The sequence below is a fragment of the Vipera berus genome (genome assembly GCF_964194415.1).
Source record: "Vipera berus genome assembly, chromosome: 2".
NCBI classification, from domain to species: Eukaryota; Metazoa; Chordata; class Lepidosauria; order Squamata; family Viperidae; genus Vipera; species Vipera berus.
Genome location: NC_138203.1, coordinates 156,833,156 through 156,858,717, shown reverse-complemented (window position 1 = coordinate 156,858,717; position 25,562 = coordinate 156,833,156). Strand labels below are relative to the sequence as shown.

General features: G+C 37.8%; 1 protein-coding gene across 1 annotated transcript in view; it reads left to right on the top strand.

Moving 5' to 3' along the window:
• Positions 1-25,562, top strand: part of LOC308663878 (cholesterol transporter ABCA5-like) — a 90,076-nt gene that overhangs the window by 17,876 nt on the left and 46,638 nt on the right. The window contains exons 6-19 of the mRNA XM_081320654.1: positions 2,802-3,031; positions 5,898-6,039; positions 7,006-7,194; positions 8,966-9,113; positions 10,674-10,842; positions 16,269-16,327; positions 16,618-16,728; positions 18,893-19,068; positions 19,693-19,812; positions 22,154-22,292; positions 22,418-22,508; positions 23,675-23,814; positions 24,445-24,564; positions 25,224-25,425. Coding sequence (XP_081176780.1) covers positions 2,802-3,031; positions 5,898-6,039; positions 7,006-7,194; positions 8,966-9,113; positions 10,674-10,842; positions 16,269-16,327; positions 16,618-16,728; positions 18,893-19,068; positions 19,693-19,812; positions 22,154-22,292; positions 22,418-22,508; positions 23,675-23,814; positions 24,445-24,564; positions 25,224-25,425 — 2,036 coding nt within the window. The remainder of the gene's footprint in view (positions 1-2,801; positions 3,032-5,897; positions 6,040-7,005; positions 7,195-8,965; positions 9,114-10,673; positions 10,843-16,268; positions 16,328-16,617; positions 16,729-18,892; positions 19,069-19,692; positions 19,813-22,153; positions 22,293-22,417; positions 22,509-23,674; positions 23,815-24,444; positions 24,565-25,223; positions 25,426-25,562) is intronic.

Below are 25,562 nucleotides of genomic sequence, written 5' to 3'. Positions count from 1 at the left end.
TAAGTCTTGTTGACTGTTGGGGACCATAAATAGGATTACCTGTCTCTTTGGGTGTCCTCCAACTGTGCACTGACCATGACTTTTAAATGAATACATCCACCTTGTTGCTGTTCATCCTTTGATTTTCTTTACTCCTGCCTTTCCCAAAATTACATTGGCATAATGTGTTCAGAATATAACAGCAATAGCAATAGCACTTAGACTTACATACTTCTTCACAGTGCTTTATAGCCCCCTCTAAGTGGTTTACAGAGTCAGCCTATGGCCCCTCAACAATCTGGGTCCTCGTTTTACCGACCCTGGAAGGATGGAAGGCTTGAATCAATGGGGAGAATCGAACTGCTGGCGGTCAGCAGAGTTAGCCTGCAATACTGCATTCTAACCACTGTGCCACCATGGCTTGTTAATAATTTGTCCCCAATCATGTGTGTCTCCAGTAAATTTTGGGTTGATTTGATCTATAATACATTTGGGTGTTTTTTGTTGTTTTTTTGCTATTGATAGTGTTTCCAAAGTCTTGTCAGTACCACAGTTTATTCCATTCCACTTGGAAACCATCTAGACCATGAATTCAACCATTTTGCAATGATTGGATCAGTTCCAATATTTCTTAAATAAAGTCGCAAAGGAGCTTTCAAAACATCAATATTCCTTTGTGATATTGCTGAATATCTGTCTCATAAAGTGATTAATATCATATTAATTACCAGTTATCCAATTCATAAAATGACTTCTTAAGAAGGAAAAAAAAACCCTGATTACCATATTTTCCGGCGTATAAGACGACTGGGCGTATAAGACAACCCCCTACATTTCCTGTTAAATTATAGGGTTTGGGCTATACTCGCCGTATAAGACTACCCCTCTTCCAACGCACACCAAATAAAAATTAAAAAACATCAGATTTGATTTTAATATGGTAATTTTAATTCAAATGCTTATGACATGCAGGTGCTTAGTAGGAAAACTGTCACTTATAAACATAAGGCTGTTTGTCATCAAACATGTAAACAAAACAGTGCAAGTGGATTAAACTATAATAATAATAATAAGAAGGAGGAGGAGGAGGAGGAGGAGCAGAAGAAGAAGAAGAAGAAGAAGGAAGAAGAAGAAGAAGAAGAAGAAGAAGAAGAAGAAGAAGAAGAAGAAGAAGAAGAAGAAGAAGTAGTTGGAGGGGACCTTGGAGGTCATCTAGTCCAACCCCCTGCTAAGGCAGGAAACCCTATACCATTTCAGACAAATGGCTGTCCAGTCTCTTAAAAACTTCCAGTGTTGGAGCATTCACCACTTCTGGAGGCAGGTTGTTCCACTGGTTAATTGTTCTAACTGTCAGGAAGTTTCTCCTTAGTTCTAGGTTGCTTCTCTCCTTGACTAGTTTCCATCCATTGCTTCTTGTCTTGCTTTCAGGTGCTTTGGAGAATAGCTTGACTCCCTCTTCTTTGTGGCAGCCCCTGAGATATTGGATCACTGCTATCATGTCACCCCTCACCCTTCTCTTTGTTAAGCTACACATACCCAATTCCAGCAACCGTTCCCTATTTTCCTAATTCACTTTTTCACTTTTCCTAATTCACTCTAAAGCTTTCCCTGCGCAGAGCCTTAAATAGCACCAGCTGCCTGCAATTATTGCAGGTTCGCATCCCACCAGGCTCAAGGTTGACTCAGCCTTCCATCCTTCCAAGGTAGGTAAAATGAGGACCCAGATTGTTGGGGGCAATAAGCTGACTTTGTAATAATGCTGCTTGGGGGGGTGTGTGAAAGCCCTAATAAACAGGCATATACACAGAATGAAGGCTATTGCTAAGCACATTGATTTGTGCTTTAAATTGTAAGCCACCCTGAGTCTTCGGAGAAGGGCAGGATATAAATGGGATTTTTTTAAAAAAAGACCAAATGGGAGATCCGCTCTAGGTTTTCCAGCCAGCCCGCCCAGTTCCTGAGTCAAATGTGTCCTTAGAGCTAAGCCGCTGCTCTGGCTGCTGCCTTCCCCACCTGCCTTTCAAGTTGGGATATACTACAGCTGCTCTTCAACTTTAGAAGGAAAGACACCCAGACCCCAGCCTGTAAAAAATCACAGACTGCAGCTTCTTCTCCAATTGGTCCCGCTTTCCCTGCGCAGACTAAATGGGAGATCCGCTCCAGGTTTTCCAGCCAGCCCTGTCCCTAAATTTTCAGTACCCGGCGTATAAGACAACCCCTGACTTTTGAGAAGATTTTCATGGGTTAAAAAGTAGTCTTATACGTCGGAAACTACAGTATTAAAAGCTTCTGAATCTACTATCTATCAGCTACAACTATTTCAAAAATTTGACTCTACTGGTTCCTTTGCTTCAAACAATGGGCCAACAGCTTAATAGCTTTTTCACCTCATTACCAGCAATTGAAATTCAATCTCCTCAAAGAGAAAACCTGATCAGCCTAAAAAAAAATCACTTGGCTGCAACTGGGCTAATAGAAATGTATTAAAAGTCTGATCTATAGGGTGTTTTTTTTTTGCCTAATCCGGTAAGAGTTCTTTAACCAAGTTTTCTGTCTATTGATAAAGAACATTTTTATCTTATGTCTTCCTATTTTATTTATTCCACTTTTTCTTCATTCTAAAATTTGAGCAGCCAATAGAGAAAAAAGCAGATATATATAAAATAAATCAGAACTCCTTTGTAAAACTCAAAATTACTTTGTGTGGAGATATAAAATAGATAGATCTATTGTAAATTCTTTTACAGCTTTGGAAATAATGCTTCTTTATTAGCAGAAGCTATTCCAAAACCTGGTTTTAAATAGTCATTTTCTTTTTTCAGCTGAAGACCAATCAGTCAGTTTGGGAAGAACTGGAGCAAACAAAAGCTGTCATGATGGGAGAATCTGCTATTTTGGAAATAGATAATTTTCCTCGTGCAATCATTCTGATTTACTTAGTGGTTGCCTTTTCACCCTTTGGTTATTACTTGGCAATCCATATTGTGGCAGAAAAAGAGAAGAAAATAAAAGAATTTTTAATGATAATGGGCCTTCATGACACTGCCTTTTGGTGAGTAAGTTTCTTAGCTCTTTGGTGTTAAAACAACTGCAACAGCTATTGTTCAGTTACACAATTGGAGAGAAAAGGTATAGATAGCATCTTGATTGTGACCCAAGGTAAAGTCTCTTTGTAGAAAGCATTTCAGGCTGCTCTCAAGCTTTCCTAGACTATTTCTTAGAGCAGTGATGGGAAGAGGCGTGGCAAAGAGTTGATTGACTTGGTCTCTGGGCAGGAAGACAAGGATTAACCCATCTATTGTGGATTCTCCATCGGTCATGCTGGAGAGCAGGCATCACCTAAAACAGTGATGGCGAATCTTTTAGAGACCAAGTGCCCAAACTGCAACCCAAAACCCACTTATGTATCATTGGGTGCCGGGTGGGTGTGGCCCTTTGGGTGGGCTTGGCCCATTGGGTGGGCGCGGCTGCAGTGGTAATGGCAGACTGGGTGGGACTAAAAAGTTCAATCAATCAATTCCAACTTTGCGAGAACTTTTTTTCCCACGAGAAGTTGAAATTGATTGAACCTCTTTTTTTGTACATGGCGACTGAGGCCTAAAACGAAAAGGTTTTATGAAACCCAGCTGAAGGCCTAGGACTGGGGCAAGGGTGCGTGTGCCCACAAAGAGGGCTCTGCATGCCACCTGTGGCACCCGTTCCATAGGTTCGCCACCACGGTCTTAGAGTGAATAGATATGACTACAGTGTGATACATTTTGAACACTGAGCTGTGTGAAGAATCAGATGCAATTTTGAAAATAAAAGTGACACTTGAAACGATCTGCAGTTTTTGGTCACAATTATATCATCACTGGTCTATCATCACAAGTGCTTTTTTTGTAAAAGAAAAAGGTGCCAGAACTCACACATGTCATACAACCCGCCTTGCTTACCCTACAAGGTTCCATCCAAAAAAGGTGCCGGAACTCTGTTCTGAGCGTTCTATGACAAAAAAAGCCCTGATCATCACTGTGTATATATGTTAACGGAGTTACTTTGTAAACATGTACAAAATTTATTTAGAGATGGCTCTTTAAATGTAAGTTGATTTGCTTTTCTGGATTGACGCTGTTATGCTGAATGCTTGAAAAAGCTTTGCAACTCTAATGCTGTGTGCAGATTCTCTTGTTGAAATTGCAGTTTAAATTTCAGGTACATATGCATGAGAAATCTTTAATTGAGGGCAAATGTAAAGAGAATGCATGAAGCACTTGATTGGTGGAATTGGAGAGGATTTCCATAACCCCCATTTCTTTTTTTTAAAATGTAATTGATGTGATAGAATTGTCTTGTCTAGTTGTACTTTGGAAAATTTTGGGGCAGTCTAGTTTGAAAAAGAAAATATGTCCATTGATAAGCCATCTTTTCCTCTAAATAACATTCCTAGAAATCTTAGTTCCACACTTTTGTTTTCTCTCTCATCAAATAGTATGTTGAGAGAATAATTATGATATCCATTCTTGAAGGATTTGGACTAGTTGTTACAAAATCTGGTTTTAAACAGTCTTTTGTTTAAATTTCTTAAACAAAGAATTCCATAAACAAATTCCTTAAACAAAAGAATTAATTTTAGCATTTCTGATAAAGTTAGTTCTTTTTATTTCAAAATTCATGTGCAGAAAAAACTTATATTAGCAAACATGATTTCTCCATATTTTAAGGCAAAATTATGTGCAAAAATATGTATATTAGATGAAGCAACATAAAAAAAATAATTCTTAATTTTGGAAAATTCAATGAATTTTATTTTAAGATAGTATAGAAGGATTTTTCCAGAGCAATGACACTTTTTGTGTAAAGGACAGGTCTTAAGGTATTCCTCTATTTTCTTGAAAAATCCAGATAGTCATAAAACGCTGTTACTGCTGTTTCCTCTGTTGGGGTCAGTGATCACTTTAGATATTAGATCTGTGCAGTGTTTTGGATTAGCTTTCCAAAGCTTCTTTTGGAATGTGTACAGCAGGTATGAATGTAGTGCCTGCCTGTAACTCTTTAAAACCACAGCATCTTTTCCCAAGAAGATTGCAAACAAGTGATTTATTCTTATTCCTGTGCTCTAGGGCACTTTTTTGGAATCCCATCCAAAAGACTTTAGAGTCTTGCTAGATACTTATTGGTCAGTTGCCTAGATACTTGCAAAGCTTTTGTCTTTTGTATTAACAGTATTGCAGAATTCTGTAATTCTTCATATGTTAGGTTGCATGAATGTACACCTCTGTGTTCCTATTAGTAGGTCACCTAGACACATTAATAACATATCTTGCACTAAAATAATTTTTATGAACACAGTTTGTTGAACAAATTGTAATGGTTTGGTTTACACATAATACTGTCTTTGGAAGTGTCAAGAGCAAGAGCTCTTCGATTAAAAACTTTTTGTTTAAAGGGGACTTCCCTAGTTCTGTTGTATCACTTGTTTGTAAAATGGGCAGCTATATAAATTAGACAGACAGACAGACAGACTGATAGGCAGAAGGACAGACGATCATGTTCACAAGACTCAGTTTTTGCTTGGTTGCTTTGAAAGAGCTAGAACACGGATTGGCAGCAATGGGCATTTTGCTCTCTATGATATCACTGAATTATGTTCTTTGAATCCTTCAGTTAAAACAACAACAACAGCTGGCTGACCGTCTTCTCAGATAGCCAAATATTGCAAAATATTTATGTTGTTACATTAAATACCACGCTATTTCTGCGTTTTAAATTTTTTTTAATTTATTTTTTTTGATGTCTGCAACATTGTGCAAACTAGCATGATGGTGCCTGCTGCCTGAAAAGATTGCTGCTCTTTGAAGCAGAGGTAAGTTATCTTTGTGTAGTAATAACGTATAGCTTTGAATTCACGAATCTTCATTGTATGTTTTCTTTTTTAGGCTTTCTTGGGTCCTACTGTACACCAGTCTGATATTTGTCATGTCTCTTCTTATGTCGATCATTGCAACATTCTCTTCGCTTTTCCCCAAAAGTAGCAGCTTTGTGATATTTCTTCTTTTTTTCCTGTATGGAATATCCTCCGTAAGTGTTTGTATGTGTGTGTGTGTGGTCATTGTTGCTATATTGTAGTTACGGTTAATGTTTTAGAGTCTTATTTGACCTACATAAGCAATTTGGTTTTCTTTTCACTGAATGAGTTTAACAGATGTTGAGTTTGTTGAGTTTAACAGATGTTGCTTCTTATTTTGTTCTAAGTATACTTTCTGATTTACCTAAGTGTTTACTAAGTCTTTAAACATGTAATATTTTGTGATGATTACAGACATCACTATTAATGACAAATATTTATGTAGTCCAGAAGGCACTAATATTAAAGTTAGTTTAATAACATGACATTATTATATGGAAATAAGTCTGTATTCTAGCTTTTTATTGATTTCTGGTCTGGTTCTGTATGTTGAATTTGTTGTCCATTCTTACAATGGAGCAGTTGTGCAAATTATATAATCAGCACATTGCTATCTTCATTTTTCATTATTTACACATCAGTTAACAAAACTAAAAAAACTCATATAAAATATGACTTCAATTATCTCTCAATCATTGACATTCCTGAACTGGAACTGTTTGAAAAGTCAATTTGTCTTTGGATACAGTATTATTTTTTTTAACTCACAATGAAAATATACCGGTATCTTGCTTTTAGTAGTGTACTTTTATATATTACATTTTATATTTTTACTTATGCTTAAAGTAAAATTGAATATTGCAGTATATGAAAGCCAGATTATTCTAGAAATTTAGAAATGCCTTGATCATCTCTGGCTTTTAAATCCTCAGGCCACCCCCAAAACACATAATTTGAAAATTTTAAGAAACAAAATCAACCCGCTGATTGCTTCCAATGAAAGCCATCTTAATAATAGCCATTGGTGTGTTAAATTGAGATGATTCTAATTGTTGCAGTATCAACATAAGAGACCATAATTTCAGCATTTTACTGCAAAGTTTCTAATGCATTGAAATAATTGTTTCATTTCTGTTTAGGTTTTCTTTGCATTCATGTTGACTCCTCTTTTCAAAAAATCAAAACATGTTGGTACAGTTGAGTTTTTGTCAACCCTGGCTTTTGGTATTATGGGTCTCACAATTTTCCTGGTAGAGGATATTCCAAAATCCCTTGTGTGGCTGGTAAGCCCTCTGTGTCAATGCACATTTTTAATTGGTGTTGCACAGGTTAGTAAAATACATTACTTATACATTGTTATACATCTTTCTATGGTTTGAATCCCGGCTATCGACACTAGTGAGAGAAAGATAGACATAGAGACATTATTTGCCTTATTCTATACTTGCAGTTAACATGCTTCTTGCTTGTTGCTGTTTCCTTCATTAGTTAAAATTATTTTTTTTAAAATCAAGGACCGATTTCTGTAACAAAATAATAATCTTAGAATAGGGACTGATAGATATCAGATTCTTTAGTGAGCACTGTACAGCTACATCTCAAGTTATGACAGCAATTGGATCAGAGTTACTGTTGTTAAGCAATGCAGTGATAAAGCACAGGTGATGTAATCACACTTCTTAGTGATGGGAGTCCAAATTGCTATAAAAAACCAGGACCTCTGGTGGTGCAGTGGTTAGAATGCAGTATTGCAGACTAACTCTGCCCACAGCCTGGAGTTTGATCCTGATGGGGCTCGAGGTTGACTCAGCCTTCCATCCCTCCAAGGTTGGTAAAATGAGGACCCAGATTATTGGGGGCCATATGCCTGTACTCAGAGAGTGCTGTAAAGTATAATAGAGCAGTATATAAGTCTTGAGTGCTAGTGCTATAACTCCCAAATGTGTGAGTCATTAAGTGGGAAGAGGCAGGACTCTAAGGTAAAGAGTGTGGGCAATGCTGCAGTCGAGTGCTAGGAAGCACAAGCAGGTCAGTGGGGGCCACAGGAAGGCTGGTGAAGGCCTAGGGCAAATTGGTAGAGGCGCTACGGGGACCACAGGAAGGAGGGAGTGCTGCAGGCAGGCACATGCTACAGAATGTGGGTGGTGAGGGGTGCTACAGAATATGAGATCTTTGGGATCTCATAGTCCATAGTGGATTCCTTGTGAGAAGGTCTTGCGACCTTCCCTGACTGCTTCCCCATTTACTTTGCTTGTGGGAAGACGGCAGGGAAGATCACAAATGGTGATCATGTAATGCAGCTTACTGTGCTATAATCATGACCCAAGCACCCAGATCACATCACTGCAGTCAGAACATCAAGGACTGATCATAAGTCCATTTTTTCAGCACTAGTTTTGTAACTTTGGTCAAGGAACCAGTGGAGGTAAGCTGAGAACTCAACTATATGCAAGAAATGATTATTAGTTACAATCTTGTTTAGCAGCTTTATCAATAACATTTTTGTGGAACGATTTATTTTTGATATAAATTTAGGTCATAATAAGTCTATTATGTTACAGCAAGAACAACAGCTACTATTCTTCTCTTGAAGCTATTTCTATAGTAAACATTTACATGCTATATTCTGGTCATTGTATTGCTTAATATTTTTCCCCTATTTTATATGACAACATTTCAGATCAAAAAGCAATATAGTCAGGTTTTGAAATTTGCAATCAAAAATGTGGCTCAACAGGACAAAAAACTATGGCCATTTGAAAACATGCAGTGAAATGTGTGCTTATTTTTAATATAAGTATTAATTGCCTGAGTTTGAAGATAAGAATTTACTTCAAAAATATTTACTTAGTATAAGTAAAGCTAATTATAAAAATAAACAGTAAATAAACTGTATCCAAAATATCCAAGCTAAACCAGATAAATTTATGAATCCTTAAGAATTAAAGTGGTTTCAAATTATTTGATAAAATGGAAGAATTCTTATGTGCCAAACGGTGTTAATTTGCAATGGAGTGCCATAAATGTTAATTACTTCCCTAGTATTTTAATGCTATGATGGCGTTCCAAATAATATTCAGATTTCATATTTGCTTGCAGGTTATGTATTTAGAAGATTATGAAGATGGAGTTAATTTTTCAAATTTAACTTACGGACCTTATCCACTAATTATTGCTATACTGCTTCTGGCTCTTGACAGTGTGCTTTATTTACTACTGGCAGTTTACTTGGATCAGGTCATTCCAGGTAGATTTAATTTTTGACTAAGAAGAATGATTTTAACTAGGTATAATCATTTATTTGATCTGCATTGAATTCAAAACTCAAAATATATTTATCAGCAATGTGCATTTTACGTATATTTCTAGCAATAAGCCTGAACTAGGATAATTGCTTTAACCATTGTAATTTATAGAATCCTTGTGTCTCACAGAAACACAGCAAAAATGTATAAATAATTCTTGACAATAATATATTTATATACTATCTGATGTTTCATAAACATTTGAATTGTTTATTTTCACTTTTTTCTCTTGAAAAATTGGAAGTTGTTTGATGTAATCAATAAATAGCAATTTATATTCAGATGTCTCTTTAGTTTTAGATTGTCAGCAAATCAGAATTTGCCATTCTCTTTAAACTGGGCTAGAGTGCATATAATTATATTCCAGTCCCAAACCACTTCTAGTTTAACAGAGAAAATCTCTCTGTATAAGGGGTGTTAAACTGCTGGCCCGCGGACGGGACGCGTCACGAGGAAACTACGCCCACCCCATTGCCAGCAATGGGGAAAAAGCTCCGATATGTTGCATAATGTCACGTGACGTCACGAGTTTGACATGTTTGCTCTATATGTTTAGGTAGGGAAAATACTTAGCCAAGGGTTTAAAATAATGTGAAACTTTTACTTGTGCATTGTATTAGCATTAGTATTACATAGATTCCAATGTTTCACAAGCATCAAAAAGTACAAATACTTGGAATGCATGAGAGTAAATTCTTCCAGTTGTTGACTATTATTGTGCATAATTTGTTTCACGTATACTCTAGTTACATTAAAAAAATAGTTCACCAGAGATGAATTCATTTTGGAAGTTAAGCCATTTCTTAAATAATATTTTGTTTCATATCTGATAAAGAAAACTCAAATAATCTGCATTTTGGCTTTGTGAAATATACGAACCCAGTGATATATTTCTTGATCTATTTGAGTAATAGAGTTTTGATTTGTTTTACACTTAAAGTTTAAGACCATGTTCTTTTGCTGAAGTTTGATACAGGTAGTCCTTGCTTACAACAATTTATTTAGTGATCAAAACCACAACTGTCATAAATCGAAAAGTGATTTATGACAGTTTTTCATACTTGGGTCCTTTGCAGCATCCCCTTGGTAATGTGATCAAAATTCAGAAACTTGGCAACTGACTCAAATTTATGGTAGTTGCAATGTCTTGGGGACATGTGATCATCTTTCATGACCTTTTGACAAGCAAAGACAATGGGGAAGCCAGATTCACTTAACAACTTGTGACTAACTTAACAACTGCCATGATTTGCTTAACAATAAAAGAAAGGTCTACAAAGAAAGATCATAAGATGAGGGAAAAGTCACTTAACAACTATCTCACTTAGCAACAGAAATTTTGGGCTCAATTGTGATTGTAAGTCGAGGACTACCTGTAATTGATGAAAATAATTCAGTCATAGACCAGTATAAGTGAACATACAGTATATCTTTTAAATATTTATGTACTGTTACTAACAGCATTTAATATTTTTAGTCCTTATTTTTCTTTTATTGCTCAGGAGAATATGGATTGCGTAGACAATTCTTTTTCTTTCTCAAGCCCTCATTTTGGTCAAAGAGAACAAAAAATTACAAAGAATTGTATGAAAGCAATATTAATGCGAACTTGTATTTCAATGAGATCATTGAAGTTGTGTCATCAGAATTTCAAGGAAAAGAAGCTATCAGGTATGATTGGATATTCTGTTTTCCTTCAGCTGCTAAAACCAGATGCTAATATTTCTTTTACCTAATTTGAAATTTCTTATCTAATTTTTTTCCTTAAGTTTGATAAATCAGAAGCTTACATAATCAGGAACTGTAGACTAAAATTGAGTTTGAGTGCATGCAATGTAAATATTATGTAATGAATTTTATATATGAATTTATGAAGCCAGGAGTTTTCTTAGTGCTGTATAAAGAATTCACTTTGAAAAAAAAAGAAACTTCCAAACATTTTGCTTGAAGCATTTAAGCACCATATCTTGTCAATATTTTGAGGATCTTTTTATGTCATGTTAGTTATTTCACTTTGGCAGCAACGATAAAGAAAACGTTCAGGCAATTCTCACTTAATAATGGTAACTGGGGCTGAATTTCTGTCTCAAAGTGATGTAGTCATAATAATGCAATGTCATATGACTACACTGCTTAGCAACAGCCATTGTTAAGTGAATCCCAAAGTGTCATTAAAAACGTGACACCATGTCACCATTTGCAACCTTCTGCCACCTTCCCCACTGATTTCGCCTATTAGAAGGTGGCAGTGAAGGTTGCAAATGGTGATCACGTGATTGTGGGACACTGCAACATTGTAATTGCAAGCAGAATGCTGAGCAAGCACCAGGATAGCAATCACACAACCACAAGGATGCTGTGATTGTCATAAGAAAAAGGACCAGTTATAAGTACTATTCATTCAGTACCATTATAAATTTGAACAATCACATGCGTTGCATGACATCACATGACGTCGCGAGTTTGACATGTCTGGTTTAGAGCATCAATCCAGATACTCTTTGAAATCCTTTTTTTTAATTGTTGGCAAAGAGAAAGTTCATTGGAGAAAAAAACATAACTAATCATTTCTCTACTAAATCACAAAATTGGGTTGGATAGATAATGACGTATAGCAAGAAAGCACTGAAATGATCAGTGTTTATAAAACAGAATTTAAATCAACGGTCATTAATCATGAGTAAATATGGTCAGCCCATTATATGTAAAAATCAACCATGCCTACATGTAGGAATTACATTTGATATGTCAGTTGTATATAGCAAGCATCTAAGTGATCATAAAGCTAAAACTGCTTGCATCAGACACAGTCAGAGTGTAATTTTTGCCTAGCGGATGAGGCAAATAAAATAGCTACATCAGTCTGTTCAACATGTAGAAACTTTAAAAGAGGAAATTATGTTGGTTTGTATTCAATATATAATGGAAGTTGTTTTACTAGGTGCTTAGAAAATCTTTGCACATGAATCAGTACTAAAACAAATTGATCCATATCCTTTCAAACACATGTAGAACTGTTCTGTCACCTTTTTTTAGTATTTCAAACATGAATTTATTTATTTAGCATATGGCATGTCATATAGCCCCTTCATGGATTACTGCCTTGTCGTGGCGAAGGGGCTTCCGTAATTCAATGAAGCTATGAGCTATGCCGTGCAGGGCCACCCAAGACGGACAGGTCATAGCCGAGAGTTCTGACAAAACGTGATCCACTGGAGAAGGAAATGGCAACCCACTCCAGTATCTTTGCCATGAAAACCCTATGGACAGTACCAAAAGGCAAAACGATATGACGCTGGAAGATGAGCCCCTCAGGTCGGAAGGCGTCCAATATGCTACTGGGGAAGAGCAGAGGGCTAGTACTAGTAGCGCCAGAAAGAATGAAGCGACTGGGCCAAAGCCGAAAGGACGCTCAGCTGTGGATGTGTCTGGTGGTGAAAGGAAAGTCCGATGCTGTAAAGATTTTTTCTCCATAGGAACCTGGAATGTAAGATCCATGAATCAAGGAAAGCTGGACGTGGTCAAACAAGAGATGACAAGACTGAACATCGACATCTTAGGTATCAGCGAACTAAAATGGACAGGAATGGGTGAATTTAATTCAGATGACCATCAGGTATACTACTGCGGACAAGAATCCCTCAGAAGAAATGGAGTAGCCTTCATAGTCAATAAAAGAGTAGGAAAAGCAATACTGGGACACAATCCTCAAAATGACAGAATGATCTCAGTTCGAATCCAAGGCAAACCATTCAATATCACAGTAGTCCAAGTCTATGCCCCAACCACCAGTGCTGAAGAGGATGAAATCGACCGGTTCTATGAAGCCCTACAGCACCTTATAGAACTAACACCAAAAAATGATGTCCTTATCATCATGGGGGATTGGAATGCTAAAGTAGGAAGCCAAAAGATAACTGGAATAACAGGCAAGTTTGGCCTTGGAGTACAAAATGAAGCAGGGCACAGGCTGATAGAATTTTGTCAAGAGAATACAATGGTCATAGCAAACACTCTTTTCCAACAACCCAAGAGACGGCTCTACACATGGACATCACCAGACGGTCAACACAGAAATCAGATTGACTATATGCTCTGCAGCCAAAGATGGAGAAGCTCTATACAGTCAGTAAAAACAAGACCAGGAGCTGACTGTGGCTCAGACCATGAGCTTCTCCTTGCAAAGTTTAAGCTTAAACTGAAGAAAGTAGGGAAAAGCACTAGGCCACTCAGGTATGAATTAAATCATATCCCTGTTGAATATACAGTAGAGGTGACAAATAGATTTAAGGAATTAGATTTGATAGACAGAGTGCCTGAAGAACTATGGACAGAGGTTCGCGACATTGTACAACAGGTAGCAACCAAAACCATCCCAAAGAAAAAGAAATGCAAGAAAGCAAAATGGCTGTCTGAGGAAGCTTTGCAAATAGCTAAGGAAAGGAGGGAAGCGAAAGGCAAGGGAGAAAAACATAGATATGCCCAATTGAATGCAGAATTCCAGAGAATAGCTAGAAGAGATAAGAATGCCTTCTTAAATGAACAGTGCAAAGAAATAGAAGAAAACAATAGAATAGGGAGGACCAGAGATCTTTTCAAGAAAATTGGAGACATGAAGGGAACGTTTAATGCAAAAATGGGCATGATAAAGGACCAAAATGGCAGGGACCTAACAGAGGCAGAAGAGATTAAGAAGAGGTGGCAAAATTACACAGAAGAACTATACAAGAATGAGCTTAACGTCCCTGATAATCACAATGAGGTGGTCACTGACCTCGAGCCAGACATCCTAGAATGTGAAATGAAGTGGGCCTTAGAAAAGCTGAGCAACAACAAAGCTAGTGGAGGTGACAGTATTCCAGCTGAGCTATTCAAAATCTTAAAAGACAGTGCAGTAAAAGTGCTACACTCAATTTGCCAGCAAATTTGGAAAACTCAACAGTGGCCACAGGATTGGAAAAGATCAGTTTACATTCCAATTCCAAAGAAAGGCAGTGCCAAAGAATGTTCAAACTATCGCACCATTGCACTCATTTCTCATGCTAGTAAAGTCATGCTTAAAATCCTACAAGCTAGACTTCAGCAGTATGTGGATCGAGAACTACCAGAAGTACAGGCAGGATTTCGAAGAGGCAGAGGAACTAGAGATCAAATTGCCAACATACGCTGGATCATGGAGAAAGCTAGGGAGTTCCAGAAAAACATCTACTTCTGCTTCATTGACTATGCCAAAGCCTTTGATTGTGTGGATCATAACAAACTGTGGCAAGTTCTTAAAGAGATGGGAGTACCAGACCATCTTATTTGTCTCTTGAGAAACCTATATGCGGGTCAAGAAGCAACAGTGAGAACTGGACACGGAACCACTGATTGGTTCAAAATTGGGAAAGGAGTCAGGCAAGGCTGTATACTGTCGCCCTGCCTATTTAACTTATATGCAGAGCACATCATGAGAAAGGCAGGGCTAGATGAATCAAAAGTTGGAATTAAGATTGCCGGAAGAAATATCAACAACCTAAGATACGCAGATGATAGCACTCTAATGGCAGAAAGTGAAGAAGAACTAAAGAGCCTCTTGTTGCGGGTGAAGAAGGAGAGTGCAAAAGTTGGGTTGAAACTTAACATTAAGAAAACCAAGATCATGGCATCTGGCCCTCTCAATTCCTGGCAAATAGATGGGGAAGAAATGGAGGTAGTGACAGATTTTATTTTCCTGGGCTCCAAGATCACTGCAGATGGGGACTGTAGCCAAGAAATTAAAAGACGCTTGCTCCTGGGGAGGAAAGCCATGGCAAATCTAGACAGCACACTAAAAAGCAGAGACATCACCCTGTCAACAAAAGTGCGTATAGTCAAGGCTATGGTCTTCCCAGTTGCAATGTATGGCAGTGAAAGTTGGACCATAAGAAAGGCTGAGCGCCAAAGAATTGAGGCCTTTGAACTATGGTGCTGGAGAAGACTCCTGCGAGTCCCTTGGACTGCAAGGCGATCAAACCGGTCAGTCCTAGAGGAGATCAATCCTGACTGCTCTTTAGAAGGCCAGATCCTGAAGCTAAAACTCAAATACTTTGGCCACCTAATGAGAAGGAAGGACTCACTGGAGAAGAGCCTAATGCTGGGAAAGATCGAGGGCAATAGAAGAAGGGGACGACAGAGAATGAGGTGGCTGGATGGAGTCACTGAAGCAGTAGGCGTGAGCTTAAATGGACTCCAGAAGATGGTAGAGGACAGGAAGGCCTGGAGGAATGTTGTCCATAGGGTCGCGATGGGTCGGACACGACTTCGCAGCTAACAACAACAACAACAACAATGTCATATAGGGACTAGCAATATATATTAGCATTTGACTTAGATTAGTAAAGCACAATAAAATATAAATGTTAAAAAGAACTGTGTTCAAATACCAACATCTAGGCCATCTAACCATGGAAGCGCAGCATCATTTATGTTAAAAAAAATAATCAGATACCGGACCGGTATATGCCCTCAGCTTATAGCCAGTCATGATGTGCGCTTTAGTTTGACGTAAGATCTTACAGTTATGCTTAGAGGAGGATACTATGCCCCATTTATGTAGGCAGACACCATGGGAGGTATAAATCCTACTCAGTATTGTCGATTGCTGACCTAGCTCGAAGCCTGGCACTTCTTTTGTGGGGTCATTTATATGTCTACCTATGTCTGGGCGTTCAGTGACCCATTTGGCTTTCCATTGGGAATCAGTGTTAAATGTCATTGGGTAGATGTTGTGTAGGTGCCAGTGTATAATGATAAGAGTGGTTTTAGGATTAAGAAATGTATCCTTTAGCCTTTAATAGGAGTATTATACTGAATTCAACAACTATTTCTTACATTGACAAAGTTAAACTCCAAGAGAAAAATAGGATACTGTAGTTAGACATGTTCCCTACTTAAAAGCTCTCAGAAACTGAGAAACTTTCAACTATGCTTTGTGAATCTTCAGTTAGCATTAATTTAAATTACATTAATATTCATGATAACATAATGATTCTTTCATATTGCTTGCTTTTATCTTGCTAAAATACGATCAGAGTTTAGCTTTCCTTAAAAAATAAAGTTACCATGCTTTCTTTCAGAATCAACTCTGTCCAGAAATCTTTTCTTAAAAAAGGTGAAACTGTGGAGGCTTTAAAAAGTAAGAATTTTGGGATTTTCAACTATTTATCATAATAAAAATCCTTGAAGTTTAAGTGGGTTTTTTTGTTTTCTGATAATCAGAAACTTGCATATTGGCAAGTTCCTGTTAATGTTCAATGGCATATTAAATAATCTGTGAGTTTATTATGTTAATGTTATGATAAACAAAAATGTTTATTAAAGGTGAATGTAGTTTTATGTTAAGCATCTTAATAATTAGTAATGTAGTGATTAATGGTGTTATATTACTTTTTACCCACTCGCATAATCATTTCATTATTTTATTAGATTTATCTTTTGATATATATGAGGGTCAGATCACAGCATTACTTGGACACAGTGGAACAGGCAAAACAACATTGATGAACATTCTTTGTGGTTTGTGTCCACCTTCTGATGGTAAGTATGATGGAAATAATTTTGATTTGCCATATTTAAGGGCAAGTAAAGAGAAAATGCACTATTTTAAGTTTTTTCCATGTAATCACATTTTGTTTTCATCCATTCCATTTTCTGTGGTCCTTCCAATCACTAATGCATATAACCTATTGTACTTTTCAGTTGATCAAACCTTCAACCCCAGAATTTGGGGGAAAGGATTGCAAATTTTTTCATAGCGACATTCTACTCATGCAGTGCAGAATACTTTGCATGTAGCTTGACATTTCTGTTATGAATAAGTTATTTCTGTTCCCTTTTAATTATGCACTGAGTTTCATTTCAGCTAACTGCAATTTATAATTGCAGGATGTTGGTATCAGATACTGAGAGTGTAATCTTGCTGTTCACTTACTTATCCTTTTGTTCTGTTTGATTTCTTAAATATATGTTTCTTTTTCTACCCATGCACCAATGACAAATAAAAACAAGTACAAATAAATGTCAATTTGTAAAGAGAGAGGATTTGTAAAGAAATTGCTGTGTACATGATGCCAAGTCTCTTCTTAAATACTTCCAGTGTTGGAGCATTCACAGCTTCTGGAGGAAGGTTGTTCCACTAATTAATTGTTCTAATTGTCAAGAAGTTTCTCCTTAGTTCTAGGGTGCTTCTCTCTTTGGTTAGTTTCCATCCATTGCTTCTTGTCCTGCCTTCAGGTGCATTGGAGAATAGCTTGACTCCTTCTTCTTTGTGGTAATGCCTAGGATATTGGAACTGCTATCATGTCACTACTATCATGTCACCCCTAGTCCTTCTCTTCATTAAACTAGACATACCCAATTCCAGCAACCGCTCTTCATATGTTTTAGCCTCCACTCCGCTAACCATCTTTGTTGCTCTGCTCTGTACTCTTTCCAGAGTCTCAACATCTTTTTTACGTCGTGGTGACCAAAACTGGATGCAGTATTCCAAGTGTGGTCTTACCAAGGCATTGTAATGTAGTATTAACATTCCATGTGATCTTGATTCTATCCCTCTGTTAATGAAGCCTAGCACTGTGTTGGCTCTTTTGGCAGCTGCAGCACACTGCTGGCTCATATTTAAGTCATCGTCAACTATTGAGCAAGGCACCACCTATATTGTACTTGTGCATTTGGTTTTTCATGCCTAAATGTAGAACCTTACTTTTTTCACCATTGAATTTCATTTTTTTAGATAGCACCCAATGTTCAAGTCTGTTAAGATCCTTCTGTATCTTAAGCCTATATTCTGGAGCGTTGACTATTCCTGCAAGCTTTGTGCCGTCTACAAATTTGATAAGTTCCCTATCTATCCCCTCATCCAAATCATTGATGAAGAAGTTGAAGAGCATTGGGCCCAGAACAGAGCCCTGGGGCACCCCACTACACCCTTCCCTCCATGTAGATGCAGTTCCATCGAGGACCACACGCTTAGTACGGCCAATCAACCAGCTATAAATCCATCTGCTGATGCTGTCTAACCCACTAATGAAAAGAAGGACTAAGGGTGACATGATAGCAGTGTTCCAATATCTCAGGGGCTGCCACTAAGAAGAGGGAGTCAAGCTATTCTCCAAAGCACCTGAAGGCAGGACAAGAAGCAACAGATGGAAACTAACCAAGGAGAGAAGCAACCTAGAATTAAGGAGAAATTTTCTGACTGTTAGAATAGTTAAATCATTGGAACAACTTGCCTCTAGAAGTTGTGAATGCTCCAACACTGGAAGTTTTTAAGAAGAGATTGGACAACCATTTGTCTGAAATGGTATAGGTTCTCCTGCCTTAGCAGGGGGTTGGACTAGAAGACCTCCAAGATCCCTTCCAACTCTGTTATTCTGTTAAGACATCCTGCAAGTAATCAGGCCCTATGCCATGTAGGACTCAATATTTTGACTGCCTTCCTTTCTACAAACTGGCAATACACATGCAGAAAACATTGCACTTTTTTCATTTTGTTTTTCTAGTTTTAGGTGTTCCCTCCCCCCCCCCCCCCAACTTTGGAAACATTCAGAAAGGGAGAATTTTCTTGATTTTCTGTTGAAGAAAACTAATTTTAGTAACTATTTTATGGTCACAATCCAGTAAAAGTCCATTTTTTGTGATGTATACACAAATGTATGTATTTTAGTGGCAATCATTTTTTTTCCTTGTTTATTTTTATTAGGATTTGCATCGATCTATGGATACAGAGTTTCTGAAATAGATGAAATGCTAGATGCCAGAAAGATAACTGGAGTATGTCAACAAATGGATATATATTTTGATGTATTAACTGTGGAAGAAAATTTGTCAATAGTTGCTGCAGTTAAGGGAATACCTCCCAATTATGTGATACAAGAGGTGAGTAGAATACAGTCTATATAGTGCATGTATTTATTTTTTATTTTCAAAATGGTATCATATATGTATTCCAATAAAACAAAGATAATTTTAATTGCATAGTAACAATGTATTGACTGCATCTTTTATGTTCAGATTCCATAGTATGCTGCCTTATTTTGAGACCTCTTCTAAAAGCAGAAAAGCTTATAGAATTTAAGATAAAAAGATTATAAGTAAAAGAATGATGTGAGATAGATATAGGCATCATAATTGTTTGTTTTCCTGATACTAATCTATCTGCGCTTTCAAATACCAGCTTAACATATTTTTAAAAAGGTGTGGTTAGCTGAAGCAAAATGTTTTTGTTAAAAACCACTTTAATGATTGGATGGATGGACTGATGGACTGTTGGTTTTAAAAACCTCTCACCTTAACTCTTGTGTGTGGGGGGGTTGTTTTTGAAATTCCAGAGAATAAATAACATGGAGTTTCAGTTATTTTCATAACGCATTATATTATGGTAAGTTACAGAACTTTAGATTCCTTGAGCTTTAGCGACAATAGCATGGTAAATACTCTGATTAATTATGGAATTACTTGCTTTAATTATCCCTAAATATTTTTCATGCTTGATTTTTAAAGGTCCAAAAGATTTTATTGGATTTGGATATGCAGCCCATTAAGGATAACCAAGCAAAAAAACTAAGTGGTGGACAGAAAAGAAAGCTGTCAATTGGGATTGCAATTCTTGGTGATCCGAAGGTAAATAGCAAAGTAACTGAAATACTGATAGTAATACTCTTTATCAATTCCAAACCACACACAAATTGAACTATAATTGTGTGCTCCAAATAGGGATAGTAGAAATAATAGTACCCGTCCATGCCGGCCTTCTACAGCAGCAGTCTGCTCAACAAAAGCTTAACTCAAGGGTGTCAAACTGCTGGCCCGCAGGCCAGATGCATCATGCCGAAACGGTGCCTATCCCATTGCCAGCAATGGGAAAAAAGTTGAGATACGTCGCGACATGTCATGTGACGTTGCGAGTTTGACACCCCAGGCTTAAGCAATTAATAGCTTTCCCCACACGTGAATAGGCTGCCTCCTCTTAGCTGGCCCTACTTAATCTTAAAAGAGTATTTTAAGAGCATTTTAAACACTCAACTTCCTACAAGAATTTGGTCAGATGTCACATGGTTTTCTAGCTGCTAATCACTTTTATTGAAGAATCATAGAAGGAATTACAGAAGTATATTCAGATGTGTGCATCCATATCCACAGAGAAATAACACCAGATTTTACTCTGGGCTCTTCTGTTTACTGTCTAAAATACTTATAGCACTTACCTTAACAACACTTTTTAAAATAGATTAAAAATAACATTACCATAAACCATGTAACTAATTTAGTAGTATACTGTGTCAATAAAGAAAAATCAAGAAACCTTAATTCAAAATTACAGCAGACCAATAGATATACGTACTGTATTCAAGCAAAAACAACTCACAGTTAACTCACAATCAGTGAACTGACATTCTGGAAAAAGGACTTTCTCAGCATATGGAAGCAGTTCCACTTTTCTTTCAACTGCACATGGATGTGAGCACATGTATGCAGTGTGTGTGCGCACCCATCCATGCATAGAAATGTTTCGCTCAAAGGTACAAATCCAAACAGATACACATTTCAAAGTCATGATTAGCTTCATGGTGAGATAAAAATACTCAGTTTTAGAAAGCAATGTACTGCGAGGCAGCATCTTCTTTTTAGATGAGGTGCCAGTGAAAATCTCTTCTTTGCAATGAATGCAACACTTAAGTGCTTTTATTGGGACATCTGCTGAAGCATGTGTTATTGCCAGCTTCCCATAGTGTTTATCTGTGTTTGTCTATTAGCCATTCTGCAAAGATTGTGCTATGCCAAATTTGCTGGGAAAGTGGGCAGGACAGTGCAAATAAAGATCAAGCCCATGTTTTTGTACTGTATTATCAGGCTTAATTTTCAGTGCATTTGAAGTACAGCAGAATAAAAGATTTTTGAACTGACCTGTTAGGATACATTGCATTCCCCCACCTGGCAGCCTGTTGCAAATCACTCAGGACTGGCAATTTCCTGCCAACTTCCCTATTGACACTGCTTGTTGGAAATCGGCAGGAAGTCTTAAGTTGCTATCAGGTGAGGTCCTCTGTTCAGGACCTGTGATCCTCACTTAACAATGGGGACTTGCCATCCCTAAATGATGCAATATTGTGACACTGTGCTTTATGTCTGCATGTTCTGTTCCAGCTTACGACCGGCCCTGTTTGAATGTCAGGGACAACCCCTTTTTATAGTCAACAGGCTGGAAAAAACCCAACCAAATTTATTTACAAAGAAATCAAAAGTTCAAACGAGTTAAACCAAAAGTTCAAACAAGAGTTAAACAGGAATAACAGACCAGGACTCTAGCAGAAGATCTTCAACAGTTGCCTTCAGCAACCAGCACCTCCCACACCTTCCCCTTTTATCAGCAGTCCCAAGGCGTGGCTTCTCGTTGCCTTCTCCTCCTCTCACCAAGTTGCCTCATGGCCTTTCTCTGTTCTACTCTGCTGGAATCCCTCCTGCTCCTAGCATCCCTGAATAGATCCAGCTGTGAATCATCTACGTCCAATACCTCGTGCTCACACGGCTGAGTCTGATGAGGAAGATGATGGGAGAGGCCAGGCTGAGAGTCCTGCAGTGCATCAGAGCCTCCCTCTGACACCAAAGGCTCTCCAAACCCCTCGTTCTCCTTCTCTTCAGAATCATCAGACTCATCTGCCGGTATCACAGGCTGACGCTGAATCACAACACTGCATCTCTTAGTGATGGAAATTTCAGTCCCTGTTGCCATTGTTAAGCAAAGATTAACTATGATTCAGCCGCCTTCCCCTTTCCCTTCAGTACTCAGCAAACCTTTTTTTTTTTCAGTACTCAGCCCATCATGGGATGTATGGGACTTCACTCCATATTCCCACACCATTTAGAATATTTTGTTTTCCCTACAGTTTTGGTGCCATGCAGCATTTGTATTTGTAAAATGAATACTTAGTTTTAACTATTGTTTTCCTTGGCTGTTGTTCAGGTGTTACTCTTGGATGAGCCAACTGCTGGTATGGATCCATGCTCCCGACATACAGTTTGGAACCTCTTGAAAAACAGAAAAGCCAACCGTGTGACAGTGTTCAGTACCCATTTCATGGATGAAGCAGACATTCTTGCAGGCATGTTCAATTAGATGCCTGTTAGGTTAGATATATATTATCCATAATATAAATAAGATACTTTTGGTTGCTATCATGTAAGCTTTATCTATTTATGATAAAGATCCCTTCTGGCCTACTTCTAGATCGGAAAGCTGTAATTTCTCAAGGAATGCTGAAATGTCTTGGATCTTCCCTTTTCCTTAAGACAAAATGGGGAATTGGCTATCGTTTGAGGTACAACAACTTTCTGTTCTGTTCTGTCACAATCCTGCTTCAATATTTCTGTTCCTAAGCACATTGAAATAACTTTGAAACTCTTTCATTGTTAGGTGCTTGTATGAATTGGATTGTATGATTAACATTGTTACCATGCTTTGCTTGAGGCTGTCATTGAAAATTACTTGAGAACTTCAGCTGGTATGGAATATAGCTATTCAAGTTTTTCTTAGGACTAGACAGCTCATCTGAAATGTCTATTCTACTTAGTTGCTAGTTCAATTTTAAATCTTAATTCAGATTACTTAACATTGATCTTTGAAAAATTGGAGTCGTTATTATTTGAAAGACTGCTTATGCTTGCATTAATGTACCAGGGAAACAGCAAGTAAGCCTTATTTACCTGTTCCTCCATTAATGCTTAAATCTCTTAGTGAAGAACACTGTACAGGTAGCCCTCAACGTACGACGCAATTGAGCTCAACATTTCCATTGCTAAGTGAGATATTTGTTAAGTGAATTTTGCCCCACTTTACAACCTTTCTTGTCACTGTTGTTAAGTAAATCACTCTAGTTGTTAAGTTAGTAACATGGCTGTTAAAGTGAATCGGGCTTCCCCCCATTGATTTTGCTTGTCAGGAGATCACAAAAGGTGATCACGTAACCCTGTGACACTGCAGCTGTCATAAATATGAACCAGTTGTCAAGTATCCAAATTTTTATTACGTGACCAGGGGATGTTGCAATGGTTGTAAGAGTGAAAACCAATCATAAGTCACTTTTTTCATTGTAACTTCAAATGGTCACTAAATGAATGGTTGTTAAGTCAAGACTACCTATACTGTATATTCCTGACTTTGGTCTGGTTTCTTTTAAAGGGGTTTGAAACTATACTTGACCTCTCTGGTATCTAGTTTAAAATTGTTGAACAGTTTGTGTTGTTCAGTAGTCATTTTTTAAGTGTTTACATTTTGCTGAAGTTTATTAATTTTTTCTACTTTATAGTGTAAGTACCCTTAGGATGATAACTAATATATAATACTTATGAATAACTTTCATGAACTGGATTATGAAAGTACAGATACATTTGCAATTAGACAGCAATATGGGAATAATGTTTATTCCTATAATGAATATCGTGCATCACTTTGCAAAACCATGATGTATATATATGTGTTTCTTAGCATGCATATAGATAGGTATTGTAACACAGAAGCTACAGCATCTGTCATCAGACAGCACATCCCCGGATCAAGTTTGCTAAAACAGAATGAAGAACAACTGATATATGCATTACCATTTAAAGATATGGACAAATTTTCAGGTATAACTTTTTCCTCTATTGAATTCCAGAGAAAAGCAGAAGACTACGTGGCTAATTACACTTGAGCTCAAAGACTATGATGTTAATATACAGAGAGTTAGTTGGTGGTTACTTTAACAGAGAACAGCTAACTCCAGATACATTTATTACCTAAACCAGACATGTCAAACACAAGGCCCGGGGGCCAGATCCGGCCCGTAAAGTGGTTTCATGCGGCCCGCAAAGCCATCCTGGAAACAGTGAGGGAACGGCCCCCACTGCCTTGGCCGTGGCCCAGAGACCCTCCTTCTGCCAGAGACCCTCAGATCTGTCCCACTCCTGCCCAGGCCCCCATAGGCACCCTTGATGCGAACGATGTAGAGATGGCCACGCCCACCCAGTAGGCCATACGCACTCTAGCCACACCCACCCAATAGGCCACGCCCACCCAGGCCATACCCACCCGGCCCCCTGAGGGCAACCGCAATGCTGATGCGGCCCTCAATGAAATTGAGTTTGACACTCCTGACCTAAACTCTCTGTAGCGAGTTAGTTGGGAAATTGGGAAGACTGTAAAAAGGGCATTGCAGAGAAATATGATTACATTTACAAATTCATTACTAAGACCACCACCACTACTTTTTCTTGTAGCGCTGTTTGCTGATTTAGATACCCATGCTCATTTGGGTGTTATTTCTTACGGTGTTTCCATGACAACCTTGGAGGATGTTTTCCTCAAGTTGGAAGCTGAAGCAGAGATTGACCAAGCAGGTAAGGGGGAAAAAAACCTGCCTAACCTCCTATACAATACAATACAATACAAGATCAGAAATGCTGTTTCATTAGTAATAGTCTCATATTTCAATTATATTTCAGATTATAGAATAGTAGAATTTTCCATTTTTTAATTTGGGTTGGGCAATGACATTTTTGGGCTGGAAGCTTCACTGATTCCTTCAAATTACTTGTACAGGTAGTCCTCAATGTATGACCACAATGGAGCCCAACATTTCTGCTGTTAAGCAAGACAGTACTTGAGTTTTGCCCCATTTTATGACCATCCTTGCCACAGTTGTTAAATGAATCACTGTAGTTGTTAAGTTAATAACGTGGTTAACTTCCTCTGTTGACTTTGCTTGTCAGGAGGTCACAAAAGGGGATCACATGGCCCTGGAATACTGCAACTGTCATAAATATGAATCAGTTGCCAAGCATCTGAATATTAATCATGTGACCATGGGGATGCTGCGATGGTTGTAAGTGTGGAAAACCAGTCATAAGTCACTTTTTTCAGTGCCGTTGTAAATTTAAATGCTCACTAAATGAATGGTTGTAAGTCAAGGACTACCCATATACATTCACATACATACATACCCCTCATCTACTTGGAAGTAAATTTTAAGCCATCCAAGCTATTCTTTCTTTCTTAGATTTTAGTGTATTTAACTCAGAAAAAGTAGAAGAAGAAATGGATACAAAATCTACTGATGAATTAGAGCAAAGTCTACTAATGCTCTCTGAAGTAAAGTCTTGTGTGGTGAACAGGAGGTCTCTCTGGAAAAAACAAGCTAAAACTATTGCAAAGGTTCATTGCCTGAACTTGAAACGTGAAATTAAGTCAGTGACAGTGGTGTAAGTATATCAACTTTGAATTAACCTGATATGTATATGTATGTATATGTATGTATACCAGCCTGAGGATGACGGATGAGATTTCATCGAAACGTTGCTCTTATACCTTCAATTCTACGTGGTCACAATAGTGACAG